The sequence below is a fragment of the Corythoichthys intestinalis genome, chromosome 4, assembly GCF_030265065.1.
Source record: "Corythoichthys intestinalis isolate RoL2023-P3 chromosome 4, ASM3026506v1, whole genome shotgun sequence".
NCBI lineage: Eukaryota > Metazoa > Chordata > Actinopteri > Syngnathiformes > Syngnathidae > Corythoichthys > Corythoichthys intestinalis.
In genome coordinates, this window is record NC_080398.1 from 48,936,057 (window position 1) to 48,950,889 (window position 14,833).

Consider the following 14,833-nt stretch of genomic DNA (forward strand, 5'->3'; position numbering starts at 1 on the left):
AATACACGTTCTGGAGTGGCCAAGTCAAAGTCTAGACTTGAACCCTATTGAGATGCTGTGGCATGACCTAAAGACAGCGATTCATGCCAGACATTCCAGGAATCTGACTGAACTACAGCAGTTTTATAGAGAAGAATTGGCCAAGATTAGTCCTGATCGATGTGCCAGACTGATCTGCAGCTACAGGAAGCGTCTGGTTGGAGTTGTGCTGCCAAACGGGGGGCCACAAAATTAAATTAAAATTAAAAGTGATTGTCCACTTACTTATTTTCCCCCTTTTGTCATTGTTTGCATACTATCCTCATTAAAATATGAAAATGTATTAATGTTTGGGTGGTTTTAGTTGAAGCAGACACTGTTTTTACATCTGCGTGATTTTGACAAAGATCAGATCACATTTGATGGTGATTTCATGCAGAAATGTGAGAAATTCTAAAAGGTTCAGATACTTTTTTCATACAACTGTATACAAATCATGTTATCATTGTTCTTTTTCAGCATAAATGTAATTGCATCCTACCTGGGTGTAGTTTACAGGCCGCTGCAGGGAAGGCATGATGTGAGAAAGGCCGTCAGCTTTGAGGAGAGTTGCCTCTGGGATGATTACTGTCCCATTGACATTGAGTGCTGTGATTGCTTTCTGTGTCAAGTCAGGGTTCAGTTTACACAACTGAGGCTCCGTCCTTTTATTTTCTGAAGACATGACTTTTTGTTTCCCGATTTTGATTGCAGTGGTTTTGCTGAGGGGCACCGTGCCCTGCCCCTCTGCTTTACCAGATACGACACTGGAACTATTGTAAATTGCTGCATTGTTACTGCAGCCCTCTATTGTCTGTTCCAAGATTGTCTGATTGTTCATTTTGATACGTTTAAACTTGAAGTTGCTCTCCCCCGGGTGATTCCTCTCATTATGCTCTGTCAGGGAGTCAAACTTTTTTGTGTTAAAGTTACAAACGGCGCACAGGTACAGTGGGTTGAGGATGACGTTAGGGTGGTTGGCATCCACGTGTTCTTTAAACGTGTTGAGGTTCTGAGTGGAAAAGGTACAGTACTTGCACTCATAGCCCCTTTGCTGTTTACGTGAAGGCTTGGAACTGTCTAAAGACTCTGACATTGGGATGTCAGGCGCTGCTGGCGAGTCAGAGGTCTTCCCTGTCAGGTCTAGGTCACCTGATGGATCTGTCTCCATAGCAGCCTCCTCAGTATGGTTCTCTGTTGTCTGACAGAGGGAAATATATTGCAGATTACAAATGACATAGCAATATATTTCCTTTTAAATCAATGGAACATGGTTACTACATGTATTATCGTAGTTTCCAGACTATAAAAGAAATAAATTATAAAGAATTGCATGTCTTTTTGTGTAGCTATCCTATAACACAATTTGGACACCTGTGGCTTATAGTCCTGTGTAGGTGATACCGTATTCAACAAATACAGTTTACTTGTAAAATTTCAAGGGTGTGACTTAGATTCAGATGCAGTTTATCGCCAAAAATTACAATATTAATGTAAATCACTGTCATACATGTACACCTTTTACCCAAAAATAAATATCACAGTGTAAAAACAAAAGGCATTTCAAATATAATTTAAATATGTACCGGTATTCTCTCTACTGCACAAGGTAGGCTACTCATCTTAAAAAAAGAACTGTAAATATTTAAATAACAAACTAAATAAGGTTACCTCCTCATCATCCTCCAACTCCACCATGGTCTCCTGTGGTCGGATCATACAGGGGGTGGAAGCCTTCCGCCGGCTAGACATGATGATGATGTTGAATAATGAGGGAAGGCTTCCAACACTTTTAGGTAGCCAGATATTCTGTAAAGGAAACTATGACTGAGGAGCCAGAGAAGCAGGGCGACTGCCCAGAGGATGTTTCCACTAGCCAGCAGAATTGACTTGTACTTGGACAGGTCACACTTTTAGAACAAGAGAGCCCCCTGGGGTACGATGAGTGGCTGCACAGAACTGAGCAATAGAGGCTGAAGTTCTGGGCCTGTCTATGCTGACGGTGTCAGCTGCGGCGCAGGATGACCTGATGTAAATGCATGACAGGATACCACCTGGACAAAAAAAGAAAAGAAAAAAATTTCTTAGCATATACCTTCACAAGAAAATTGTTAGACTAAGGGATGGCGGAAAACACAGGCAAGACTGAAAAAGCAGTTTCTGCTCTTGGACCCCTCTTTAAAATAAACTGCTGTATTTTAAGCCAAAAGAACTGTTGTGTTTGATAGAACAATATGTCTATATGCTGCAATTGCAGATTCATGGCGCATTAAGCCCCCGAACTATTTTTGATTTGTCCGTTTTACCCTGGAAACCCTCATTTACAGACGTCGCGCAACCGCGCAATTATATTATTCAAAATGTCTGTCGTTTTTAGCTTAGAATCATTAATTGATGTCTAATATTTCGTTTAAAAATAAATAAATAAATAAAACGACTTTAAAAAATTATCCACTCACATATTTTAAACTTTTAAACAATTTACGTCACAATGAAAAAATTGGCGTCTGTTAAGAAGTCATGGATATCTACCTATTTTTTTTTGTTACTGTGGCATTTTCCCCATTATTTTAGATGATAAATAATCGATCCAAACAAAGAAAAATTGAAAAAAAAAAAACGTTTAAAAGGGTAAATATATGAAAATGGAAATCTCGATTACTCCTTGATGTCTGCGATTTCTGCATCGCGACCCTTGTTATATTACCATGTTTCACCCATAAAATCCCCCAAAAATCTAGCTGTGGCCATTCACATCTGTGTAATGACACTCGATGATGCATGCTTCATGGAGTTTTGGATCAAAACAAGGTAAGTATACTATTTTATCTCGTTAAAATCATGGCGTCTTTAATTCTGCTCTCGCGTGCTCTCACCTCCAGTTAGGGTTTTGCTGTTTAATTTTTTTTTTTGGGGGTCTCAGAGCAGAACTTCAAGTTACCTAAGTGTTTTCCGCCATATATATATTACATATACTGTACATACGTTTACATACTGTATTCTCCAGAATATGATAAGCACTTTTTTTTTGTTAATAGTTTGGCTGCGCCTGTGATTTATGCTCACGTGAGACATTTGTATACAGGTTTATAGGCCATAGTTATCTGAATAACTTAAAGGGGAAGTTCAGAATTTTTGACATTAGGCATTATCTTTGAGTTAGCGGGGGTTTAATCAGTCAGTAGAGTTGATTTAAACAAATTACATGCAACTTGTCAGTTATTTGTTAGATTCAGGGCTCCGGAGTGGCTAAGCTAGCGTCAGTCAATGGGGCCTGCTTAGCATGCCAATAAAAAACGATATTAACAGATCTAACAGTCAAATACATTCAAAATGCAGATCATCGTTCGAAATACCCATGGGGCCAAAACAATGTCATACCAAACGGCCATAATTAATTTCAATCTGCAGACCTCTATTTTTTAGATGCGAAATGCGACCACAATGGAGAGGAGTGCTTCGGCCACACACGCTTAGTCTGCTGGGGAGTCCCTTTCATTGCAACATAAAAAAAAAAAAAAAAAATCAGCAGTGAAAAACCGATGTGATATCACTCCGCCCCGCTTGCCTAGACAGCCTGCTCCCTGCAGAGCTGTCGGATTACAAATGTTGCTGTTCATACTACCATTGTTGACATGCAATGGTAATTTAAATAACTTTATCCTGAAAACATAGCCAACACTATTGATGCATGGTTCATTGATGATTCTCATGCGTGCATATGTTGCTTTTTTTTTTTTTTATTGGTATGCTAAGTAAGAACCATTGACTCGTGCTAGCTTAGCCACATCGGAGCCCTGAAACTAACAAATAACTAACAAACTGCACAGAATATTTTGAAAACAACTCCACCGACTAATTAGATGCCCGCTTACTCTAAGATTAAGCCTTATGTAAATAAATCTGAACTTCCCTTTTATTATGTTACACCAACATACACCAATCTAGCAGGTTGATCTTCATTTTATTGTTATTTCAATAATGTATAATGGTCGTGCTTGGGTTTATATGTTTATATTCCAATGTGACTTTTTTATTTATTCCTTTTCATTTGGCATTTTTTGGGGTGGTATGATTTATACTCCGGTTAGGGTTGCCAACTGTTCTTTGAAAAACAGAATCATCCGCTATTCAGAAACAAAAGTACGCGTTCCTCATTGAGCTTTTAAGGGACGCACTTTGTCCCTTATTATCATCAAACTCCAAAACAGTGTCTTATTTGTAGAACGATCGAATACTAGTATTGGGTCTTTCCAAGAATATGCTGGGAAACGCATTCCCGCGCCATTCCTGCTAATGAGCTGATGGAACAATGACAATACGAAATCCCACTCATCTCTTGGTCGAGGTACTGGTGCTAACGGAAGACAACATAAGAGTGTGGGAGATAAGAGGTTCGAGTGAAGGGAGAGTATAAAGCATGTTCAAAATGATGACCATTTCTTTCTTGTTCTGTCGAATTCATTATATTTGGGGTGATCATGTGCGAAAATGTTATTGCTGAGGGGACTTTGAACGCACCTAAATTTTAAAAACTGAGCGTTTGTTTGCACTTATAAAATAACAAAAAACAAACAAACAAAAAAACACAATAACACACACACGCATCCCCCACACACACAATTTTCAAATTAGCAGGACAGATTAATTCTAGCACAGTGGGACCTCGACATACGATTGCTTCGACACACGATCTTTTCGACAACCGACGTAAAATTTGACTCGCCATTTGTTTCTACATCCGACGACATGCTCGAAATACGACGATTTATGACAGCGCCGCAGTTTCTGTTTTCCCGCAAGACGGACGCACGGCGGATTTTCTTGTGAGAGAAATCAACATGGGTTCCAAGAATGTTAGTGCAGGTGGTGAAAAAAAGGAAAAAGGTGAGTCTTACCATTGAAATGAAGATGGAAATTATAGAGTAATGTGAGCGTGTTGCACGCGTCCGTGAACTGGCTCGACAAAACGGCCGTAGAATGTCTACGATCTCAACGGTCCTCCTTCGACCTCCGTTCGCCAGTCTTTATAAGTTAAGGTGACAATTATTATTGTGGTAAAATCGCCCCAAAAAATTGCCAGCTTTGTCAGGTTTTAATCATTTATTTCAGAACTTGTGCACCACAACATGCTTACTGTCGGCCGCAGATGAACAAAGTGAAAGTAAAAAGTCCTCTCTCACTCTCTCAAGTCAGCTATACTCAGGTATATAACGTAAAACACATCCGCCACATTAGAACCCAATTAGTTACATTATTACAGGTATTATCATTGTTATTACTACTGAAGGAGATAGTACCTTTTCTCGTGGCACCGTCTAACGGTTTGCATTACTCTAACACACTTAATATTATCAATCAGAGAATGGTATCGTTTCTCGTATTTACTGGTTGACTGTATTACTCTAACACACCCAATATAAAATAAATAGCACTTATACCATAGTTTAAGGAAAACAAAGCCGAATATAGGGCATGAAAGATACACGACGCCTTCTTATCATGGAAGCCCTACGTGTGCGTCATGAGCAAGATTGACGCACCAACTGACACAATCAGTTCTCCCGGACAGTGCAGAACAAATGGCGGGACGATCTGATCCAACTGATAACACGACTGACAAGACTCCAAGAGCCCCTTTGACGCTGAGGTGGCAAAATCCACAACCCTCGTTGCCCGGACAACAGTATCTCCCGAATCCTCCTGTCCAATCCACAAACAGACAATATTCCCAAACACACAGTTCTTCCTGCCCACGGCCCGCCCCACGAGAGAGCCTTCAAAAGACAGAATGTTTAACTAAGCGTTGTCATTTTTTCTCTGGAACCTTTTGTTGACTTTGACCTTGGAACGAGTTGGCCTCTTCGCCTGAGTCTGTGCCTGTTTCGCCTTTCTGTTTGATCACAGTCGATCTGAATAAATTGTCAACTTGTTCTCGGTGAGCCTTCTTTAAAACTTCCAAAATGGAGTCAGTACAAAGGGTTAAGACTAAGGTGAACGCGGGGAGTTTGGCCTTCTGGCCAGATTGCCAGGTTCCCGCTGACCCAGGCCGTTGGAGCTGCGCCAGCGCGGGTCCGGCGGTTCGCCTAGCGTGATACCGGCGGTCTGGCTAGAAGGTCAGATTCCTTCACTTCTATTATGTTATTATTCAGATTTTTATTCATAATTTATTTGTTTTGCTCTGTGTAATTGCTATTAGCAATAGTACCAGCAGCATTTATTAAGGATTTAGTGTAGGTTTGCGGGCTGTGGAACGAATTATTGGAATTATAATGTATTTTTATGGGAAAATCCTGCTCGACATACGACCCTTTCTACTTACAAACAAGGTCCTGGAACGAATAAACTTCTAATGTAGAGGTACCACTGTATATTTTGTATCAAAAATACATTAATGATAATTATTGTTTCTCCATGTGCTTATAAAACTAAAATATGTACTTAATTATAACAGTTTTGAGTAAAATTATTATAATTTGAAAAAAAATCACTTTTCACATACCAAAAAATAATTAAAGGCTGACGGTTATCGGTTCGGCAGACTCTACCAATGACGTGTTCCTTATTTTTTTTCAGGGAGTTAGCAACCTTAACTCCGGTGCAATTTATAGTTCAAAAAATAAACACGTGTATAAATATTTATTTTATACATTTGTTTATTTGCAACGGGCTTTTTTAATTTCCATCACTTTAAAGATACATGGCATCCAAGACAGACAGTTCATCACGACATCTTACAGTTTGGGATGAAAATCCCCGACATGGCTTGCATTTCTGTCAGTGTGTGTAGGTGGTGTGACGATGGCTGATTCAGTGTCGCAAATAATGTGACATCTACAAACTTGGCAGTGCAAGCAATTAATTAATTAAAAAAAGAACAGCAGCAGGGCATTGTTTATTAAGGTAAGCAACGAAAGACGTCTCACAATTTGTGTTCTTTCATCCTGGCATGTGCTGTTTAAAAAAATAAGACAAGCTTTGCTTGACAAAAGGGCTTGTGATTATTTGGTGTTATTGACAAATTACGCACCATTTCACTGTGGATGTTACTCTAAAGAAAAAGTGATTTAAAAAAAATAAGGATGGTACTGTTACAGTTACTGTTTTAGCACTTTGTGGAATGATGGCTTAAGGCTAGTCCTTTGATGTTCTATCAGAAATGGATTCGGCACTTTTCTAAGGGTATTTGCAGATCCTTTTACAATTATTGCTTCATTAACATAATAAAAGTGCAAGACTGTGAAGCTCAAAGTGAACATGAGACTGCAAAGTAACCATCACCGGGGACCAAGCAAACAACTAAAACACAAAGACAGAGAGAGACTATTGCTTAATACACATCTATTAAGGCACACATTTGAGGGGACAGAAGGGAGTTGTGTTGACGACTGTTGGCAAAATTACATCCCACCTTCATAACAATACTCAGTTCTTGCATAAATGAGAACAATAAGTGTCCTATTGTTGACGTGCCTCTGTGGCAGAACCTCGTGAATTGATTCAAAGTTCCTTCCCAGACAACATAACTCCTCAAACGACCCGTCGAGACATCATTAGAATGCAGACTCATTACAATGGTGTCACTATAGCAACAGAGGATGTAGCGTTGTAGTCTAGAAGCTGCGTGACTGCATTATACAGTACAGTACTAGAGCATAACCAGACAAAAATCTTAAAAGAAAATATGCCTTGAGCATTAAGAAAAGACTTCTTTTTAAGAAGGGTATATTCAATAAATTTGTTTTCAAGTGTGATGTCAACGACAACTCGTGGCTTGGAAAAAAATATTAATCATTACTTCAAAATACGTATGGTGGTGTTGGTAACATGCAATCACACTTTCCCCCTTTGTATCACTCTTCCCAACTGTTTTCACTTTAAGTAAATATGAGGTGGAAAACACAGACAAGACTGAAAAAGCAGTTTCTGCTCTTGCACCCCTCTTTTAAATAAACTGCTGTTTTTTTAGCCAAAAAAACTGTTGTGTTTCATAGAACAATATGTCTATATGCTGCCATAGCAGATTCATGGTGCATTAAGCCCTCGAACTATTTTTAATTGGTTCGTTTTACCCTGGAAACTATGGAGGACCAGGAGAGCAAAAATTCAATAAATAAATACACAGTTAAATAAATAATTAAAAGTGTCATTAAAATGCTTCTATTTCAATATTTATTTATTCATTTCAATATTTATTTCAATATTTATTTATTTCAATTAATATTTATTTATTTCAATTAATATTTATTTATTTCAATTTTTTTTTTAATTTCCATTTACATGTATATATTTCAATTTTTATTTATTTATTTCAAAATGTATTTCGATTTTTATTTATTTATTTCAATTTTTATTCATTAATTTCAATTTTTATCTATTTATTTATTTCAACTTTTATTTATTTCAACTTTTATTTATTTATTTCAATATTTATTTAATTTTTATTTATTTATTTAATAATGTATTTATTTATTTCAATATTTATTTATTTCACTTTTTATTTATTTCATTCTTGCACTCTTGTTCCTCCAGAGGTGCAACCATGAAATAATTTTATCTGTCACGTTTGCTTGTCAAAGTTTCTAACGTCTGACTGGTTGCTCAGCAAAGCAAGACTTAACTAGTCGATCTCAGATAATAGATCGACTCCTGAGGCTTGGCTATAATTGCTCCCTCAAAATCACAAAGACGAAGAAGAGTAGTAGCGTGGTCAGTGTAGTGGTGGTAGGCCTTGACGCATTTCGCGTGTTCAAGCAAAACATACATATTTTAATAGCCCCGAATGGGGAAATAGAAAGGAGAGGACTGAATGATGGCTTTCTTCACTTTATTGTGGCAACAGTTAAATAACAAAAACAAAAATAACAGCGGAGTGCTGTTACACGCAACCGCCAACTTCGCTCTCACGCTGCACTCTCCCTTGCTTCCCGCTACGTCACTACTCTGCAGTCCGATGGCCCCTTCAAGGGCCCGCAGAAAGTTACGGACATTACAATATGTCCAAAAAGTGCCCAGAGCTGAAGCAAATTTAATCGAGGAAGCTCTGTGGCTTCTACTTCGCGCGGGCCAGCGCCTTTAAGCGGGCTGACGTCTTCTACGGGATACTCTAGTATACCTCAGAAGTGGAAAGGTCCTTGGATATCGCCCAGATTTTTTTAATCAATTTTTGAAATAAGGCTAAATGACAGAAATAACTAGCAGTTTTCTAAGTAGTTTTACTCTGAATTCCGACATCATTTTTATATCATAATGATTTAGTTTGGGTCTAGGGGTGCTCCAGTGTCTCTCTGAAGTGGTCCTGTTCTCGAATAGGTCCCCGTTTTTTTTCATATATTCAATAAAGGGACTTTTACTCTGAACCCACCGCGCGCTCTGAACCCACCTCATTGCATTCTGAAGCCAGCGCATTGCATTATCGTAATGTACATAATGCAAACAATAATCCAAAGGAGGGGCTGCTGGCTTGACTTCGTTTTTACGAGTGGAGGCTGGCTTGACCGCAGTTCTAAACTATCGAAAACTCTTTGATCAACATCTTGATCTGACAGTGCAGAGATGATACCAAGAACGTGAATTAATCGCTCTGTTTTGTAGGACACGTACTCAGGGTCCAAATACCCTTCTTCAATTTGTCCTGAGAAATCTAACATGTCCCGAGAAAGCTGATGCAAAATCTCAGATAACGCCGCCATGTTGGGAAGAAATAGGACGAAGCAATCGCTTATTACTCAATCAACTCAAACCCCGCTTAGTTCAAGCCCGCCCACCGAGTTTGATGAGCCATTGACAGATAAAATTATTTCATGCGGCCACACGGGGAACAAGAGTGCAAGAATGAAATAAATAAAACTGTTAGGTTTTGTGTTGGTTTTCTCCTTGTGTGACTTGTCTCTGTGATTGCCCATTGAGTTCACCTGTTGTGCCTTCTCCTAGTGTCCTGCAATCTGCATCCTAGTGTGTTACCCAGCTGTTCCTCGTTGTCTCGTTACCCTTTGTCTATGTGTGTATATAAGCTCCCAGTTTCTTTTCAGTCCTTGTTGCATCATTGTCAATGTCAGCGTCAATGTCTGTCTGTGTCAAAGTCAAGACCTCTCCAAGCCTTCGTGTACCAGTCCCTCCGTTTAAGTAAGTTTTGGTTAGAACCTTGCCTTTTGATCCCCAGTCCTTTTGTTTGTACTTTGTGCTTTTTGTTAGTTATAATTAAAACCATTTTTTGAGTTCTTTGCTACCTGCTTTGCGTTGTTGTTTCCTTGCATTTGGGTCCACACAACCTGCCTGCCCGTGCGCTTCCTGACAAAAACGTGAAATAAATAAATGTTGAAATAAATAAATAAAAGTATAAATAAACAAATAATCTTGAAATAAATAAGAATTGAAATAAATAAAAAATGAAATAAAAAATAAAAACGGAAACAAAAATCGAAATAAATGTTGAAATAAATATAAATTGCAATAAATAAAAATGGAAATAAATGTTGAAATAAATAAATAAAAATTGAAATAAATATAAATTGAAATAAATAAAAATGGAAATAAATAAAAATTGAAATAAATATAAAATGAAATAAATGACTATAAATTGAAATAATAAAAATGGAAATAAATATTGAAATAAATAAATAAATATTGAAATACAAGCATTTTAATGACACTTTTAAGTATTTATTTAATTGTGTATTTATTTATTGAATTTTTGCGCTCCTGGTCCTCCATAGGAAACCCCTGTTTACAGACGTCGCACAACCGCTTTTGTTTCAACCCAGCCATAAAACGGAGGTAATTAATTGTATTTATTATTCAAAATGTCTGTCATTTTTTGCTTCGAATCATTAATTAATGTTTAATATTTGGTTTAAAAAAAAAAAAAAAAAAAGATTTAAAAAAAACTATTTACTGGCATATTTTAAACTTTTAAACAAATTACGTCACAATGAAAAAAATGGTGTCTGTAAAAACGTCACTGATATCTACCTCATAACGATCGCTTAATTGCATTTTTTTGTTTTTTTTGTTTCTGTTGCATTTTCTCCGATATGTTAGATGATAAACAATGGATCCAAACAAAGAAAATTTGGAAAAAATAAAATAAAATTTAAAAGGGTAAATATATGAAAAAGAAAATCTCGACCACTCCTTGATGTCTGCGATTTCTGCATCGCGACCCTTGTTATATTACCATGTTTCACCCATAAAATCCCCCCCAAAAATCCAGCTGTGGCCATTCACAGCTGTGTCTTGACACTCAGTGATACATGCTACATGGAGTTTTTGGATCAATAGGGTAAGTACGCGATAATATCTCGTTAAAGTCATGCGGTCTGTAATTCTGCTCTCGAGTGCTCTCACCTCCAGATAGGGTTTTGCTGTTTAATTTTTTTTTTTTTTTTTTTTAAATGCCCTCCTGTTAAAAAATGTTGTTCCCCCAGAAAATTGAGATTTTAAGCTTTTCAATAATGTATCACACATGCATATAGGACAATTTTTAGTTTGGCCAAATTGTGGGTCTCAGAGCGGAACTTATGTCACCCGAGTGTTTTCCGCCATGACTATTTGTTCTTGTTAAACCCATACATCTAAAAGTTGGTCATTTTTCACCTAAATCAAGAAAAAATTCTTTCAAATAATGTTTTGAACAATATCCATTCTTGAATTAAGAACATTTCTGACAATTTTTTTTTAAGCTTAAATATACAATTTTTTTGCTTAAAATAAGTGTGTTAAGCTTATGTGAGAGGCCAGACAAAGTATGGCTCAAAAAGACCCCTTATGATGAGCAAGATAATTGAACCCCAGTTTCCCTTGCCCGGACGCGGGTTACCGGGGCCCCCCTCTGGAGCCAGGCCTGGAGGTGGGGCTCGAAGGCAAGCGTCTGGTGGCCGGGCCTGTCCCCATGGGGCCCGGCCGGGCTCAGCCCGAAAAGGCAACGTGGGTTCCCCTTCCCATGGGCTCACCACCTGTGGGAGGGGCCAAAGGGGTCGGGTGCGTAGGGAGTTGGGCGGCAGCCAAAGGCGGGGGCCTTGGCGGTCCGACCCCCAGCTGCTGAAGCTAACTCTTGGGACATGGAATGTCACCTCTCTGGCAGGGAAGGAGCCTGAGCTGGTGTGTGAGGCAGAGAAGTTCCGACTAGATATAGTCGGACTCTCCTCCACACACAGCTTGGGTTCTGGTACCAATCCTCTCGAGAGGGGTTGGACTCTCTTCCACTCTGGAGTTGCCCATGGTGAGAGGCGCCGGGCAGGTGTGGGCATACTTATTGCCCCCCGGCTTGGCGCCTGTACGTTGGGGTTTACCCCGGTAGACGAGAGGGTAGCCTCCCTCCGCCTTCGGGTGGGGGGACGGGTTCTAACTGTTGTTTGTGCTTATGCACCGAACAGCAGTTCAGAATACCCACCCTTTTTGGAGTCCTTGGAGGGTGTGCTAGAGAGCACCCCCTCTGGGGACTCCCTCGTTCTACTGGGGGACTTCAACGCTCACGTGGGCAATGACAGTGAGACCTGGAGGGGCGTGATTGGGAGGAACGGCCCCCCCGATCAGAACCCGAGTGGTGTTCTGTTATTGGACTTCTGTGCTCGTCACGGTTTGTCTATAACGAACACCATGTTCAAACATAGGGGTGTCCATATGTGCACTTGGCACCAGGACACCCTAGGCCGCAGTTCGATGATCGACTTCGTAATCGTGTCATCGGACTTGCGGCCGCATGTTTTGGACACTCGGGTGAAGAGAGGGGCGGAGCTGTCAACCGATCACCACCTGGTGGTGTGTTGGCTCCGATGGCGGGGGAAGATGCTGGCCAGACCTGGCAGGCCCAAACGTATTGTGAGGGTCTGCTGGGAACGTCTGGCAGAATCCCCTGTCAGAAAGAGTTTCAACACCCACCTCCGGCAGAACTTCTCCCTTGTCCCGGGGGAGGTGGGGGACATTGAGTCCGAGTGGGCCATGTTCCGCACCTCCATTGTTGAGGCGGCCGATCAGAGCTGTGGCCGTAAGGTGGTTGGTGCCTGTCGTGGCGGCAATCCCCGAACCCGCTGGTGGACACCAGCGGTAAGGGATGCCGTCAAGCTGAAGAAGGAGGCCTATCGGGCCTTTTTGGCCTGTGGGACTCCGGAGGCAGCTGACAGGTACCGGCTGGCCAAGCGGACTGCGGCCTCGGCAGTCGCCGAGGCAAAAACTCGGACATGGGAGGAGTTCGGTGAGGCCATGGAAAACGACTTCCGGATGGCTTCGAGGAAATTCTGGTCCACCATCCGGCGTCTGAGGAGAGGAAAGCAGTGCACTATTAACACTGTGTATAGTGAAGATGGTGTACTGCTGACCTCGACTCGGGACGTCGTGAGTCGGTGGAGAGAATACTTCGAAGCCCTCCTCAATTCCACCGACACGCCTTCCTTTGAGGAAGCAGAGTCTGTGGACTCTGAGGTGGGCTCTTCGATCTCTGGGGTTGAAGTCACTGAGGCGGTTGGTAAGCTCCTCGGTGGCAAGGCCCCGGGGGTGGATGAGATCCGCCCGGAGTTCCTAAAGGCTCTGGATGTTGTAGGGCTGTCATGGCTGACACACCTCTACAACATCGCGTGGACATCGGGGACAGTGCCTCTGGATTGGCAGACCGGGGTGGTGGTCCCCCTTTTTAAAAAGGGGGACCGGAGGGTGTGTTCCAATTACAGAGGAATCACACTCCTCAGCCTCCCCGGTAAAGTCTATTCAGGGGTGCTGGAGAGGAGGGTCCGTCGGGAAGTCGAATCTCGGATTCAGGAGGAGCAGTGTGGTTTTCGTCCCGGCCGTGGAACAGTGGACCAGCTCTACACCCTCAGCAGGGTCCTCGAGGGTGCATGGGAGTTCGCCCAACCAGTCTACATGTGTTTTGTGGATTTGGAGAAGGCGTTCGACCGTGTGCCTAGGGGAATCCTGTGGAGGGTGCTCCGGGAGTACGGGGTACCGAGCCCCTTGGTAAGGGCTGTTCGGTCCCTGTACGACTGGTGTCAGAGTCTGGTCCGCATTGCCGGCAGTAAGTCGAATTCGTTCCCAGTGAGGGTTGGACTCCGCCAAGGCTGCCCTTTGTCACCGATTTTGTTCATAACTTTTATGGACAGAATTTCTAGGCGCAGCCGAAGCGTTGAGGGGGTCCGGTTTGGTGACCTCAGCATTGAATCTCTGCTTTTTGCAGATGATTTAGTGCTGTTGGCTTCATCAAGCCGTGACCTCCAACTCTCTCTGGAGCGGTTCGCAGCTGAGTGTGAAGCGGTTGGGATGAAGATCAGCACCTCCAAATCCGAGACCATGGTCCTCAGTCGGAAAAGGGTGGAGTGCCCTCTCCGGGTCGGGGATGAGATCCTGCCCCAAGTGGAGGAGTTCAAGTATCTTGGGGTCTTGTTCACGAGTGACGGTAAGAGGGAGCGGGAGATCGACAGGCGAATCGGTGCGGCGTCTGCAGTAATGCGGACGCTGCACCGGTCCGTAGTGGTGAAGAAGGAGCTGAGCCGAAAGGCAAAGCTCTCGATTTACCAGTCGATCTACGTTCCTGCCCTCACCTATGGTCACGAGCTTTGGGTCGTGACCGAAAGAACAAGATCCCGGATACAAGCGGCCGAAATGAGTTTCCTCCGCAGGGTGTCCGGGCTCTCCCTTAGAGATAGGGTGAGAAGCTCGGTCATCCGGGAGGGACTCGGCGTCGAGCCGCTACTCCTCCGCGTAGAGAGGAGCCAGCTGAGGTGGCTCGGGCATCTGGTTCGGATGCCTCCCGGACGCCTCCCTGGAGAGGTGTTCCGGGCATGTCCCACCGGCGGGAGGCCCCGGGGACGACCCAGGACACGCTGGA

The 14,833-nt window shown here is 41.9% G+C and overlaps 1 protein-coding gene across 3 annotated transcripts in view; it reads right to left on the reverse strand.

The window, feature by feature from the left end:
* Window positions 1-14,833, reverse strand: part of zhx2a (zinc fingers and homeoboxes 2a) — a 69,510-nt gene that overhangs the window by 28,202 nt on the left and 26,475 nt on the right. For all 3 annotated transcript variants that reach the window (XM_057833999.1, XM_057834000.1, XM_057834001.1), the window contains 2 exons: window positions 1,690-2,072; window positions 521-1,219 (listed from right to left, as the gene is read on the reverse strand). In XM_057833999.1, coding sequence (XP_057689982.1) covers window positions 521-1,219; window positions 1,690-1,770 — 780 coding nt within the window. In that variant the 5' untranslated portion in view covers window positions 1,771-2,072. The remainder of the gene's footprint in view (window positions 1-520; window positions 1,220-1,689; window positions 2,073-14,833) is intronic.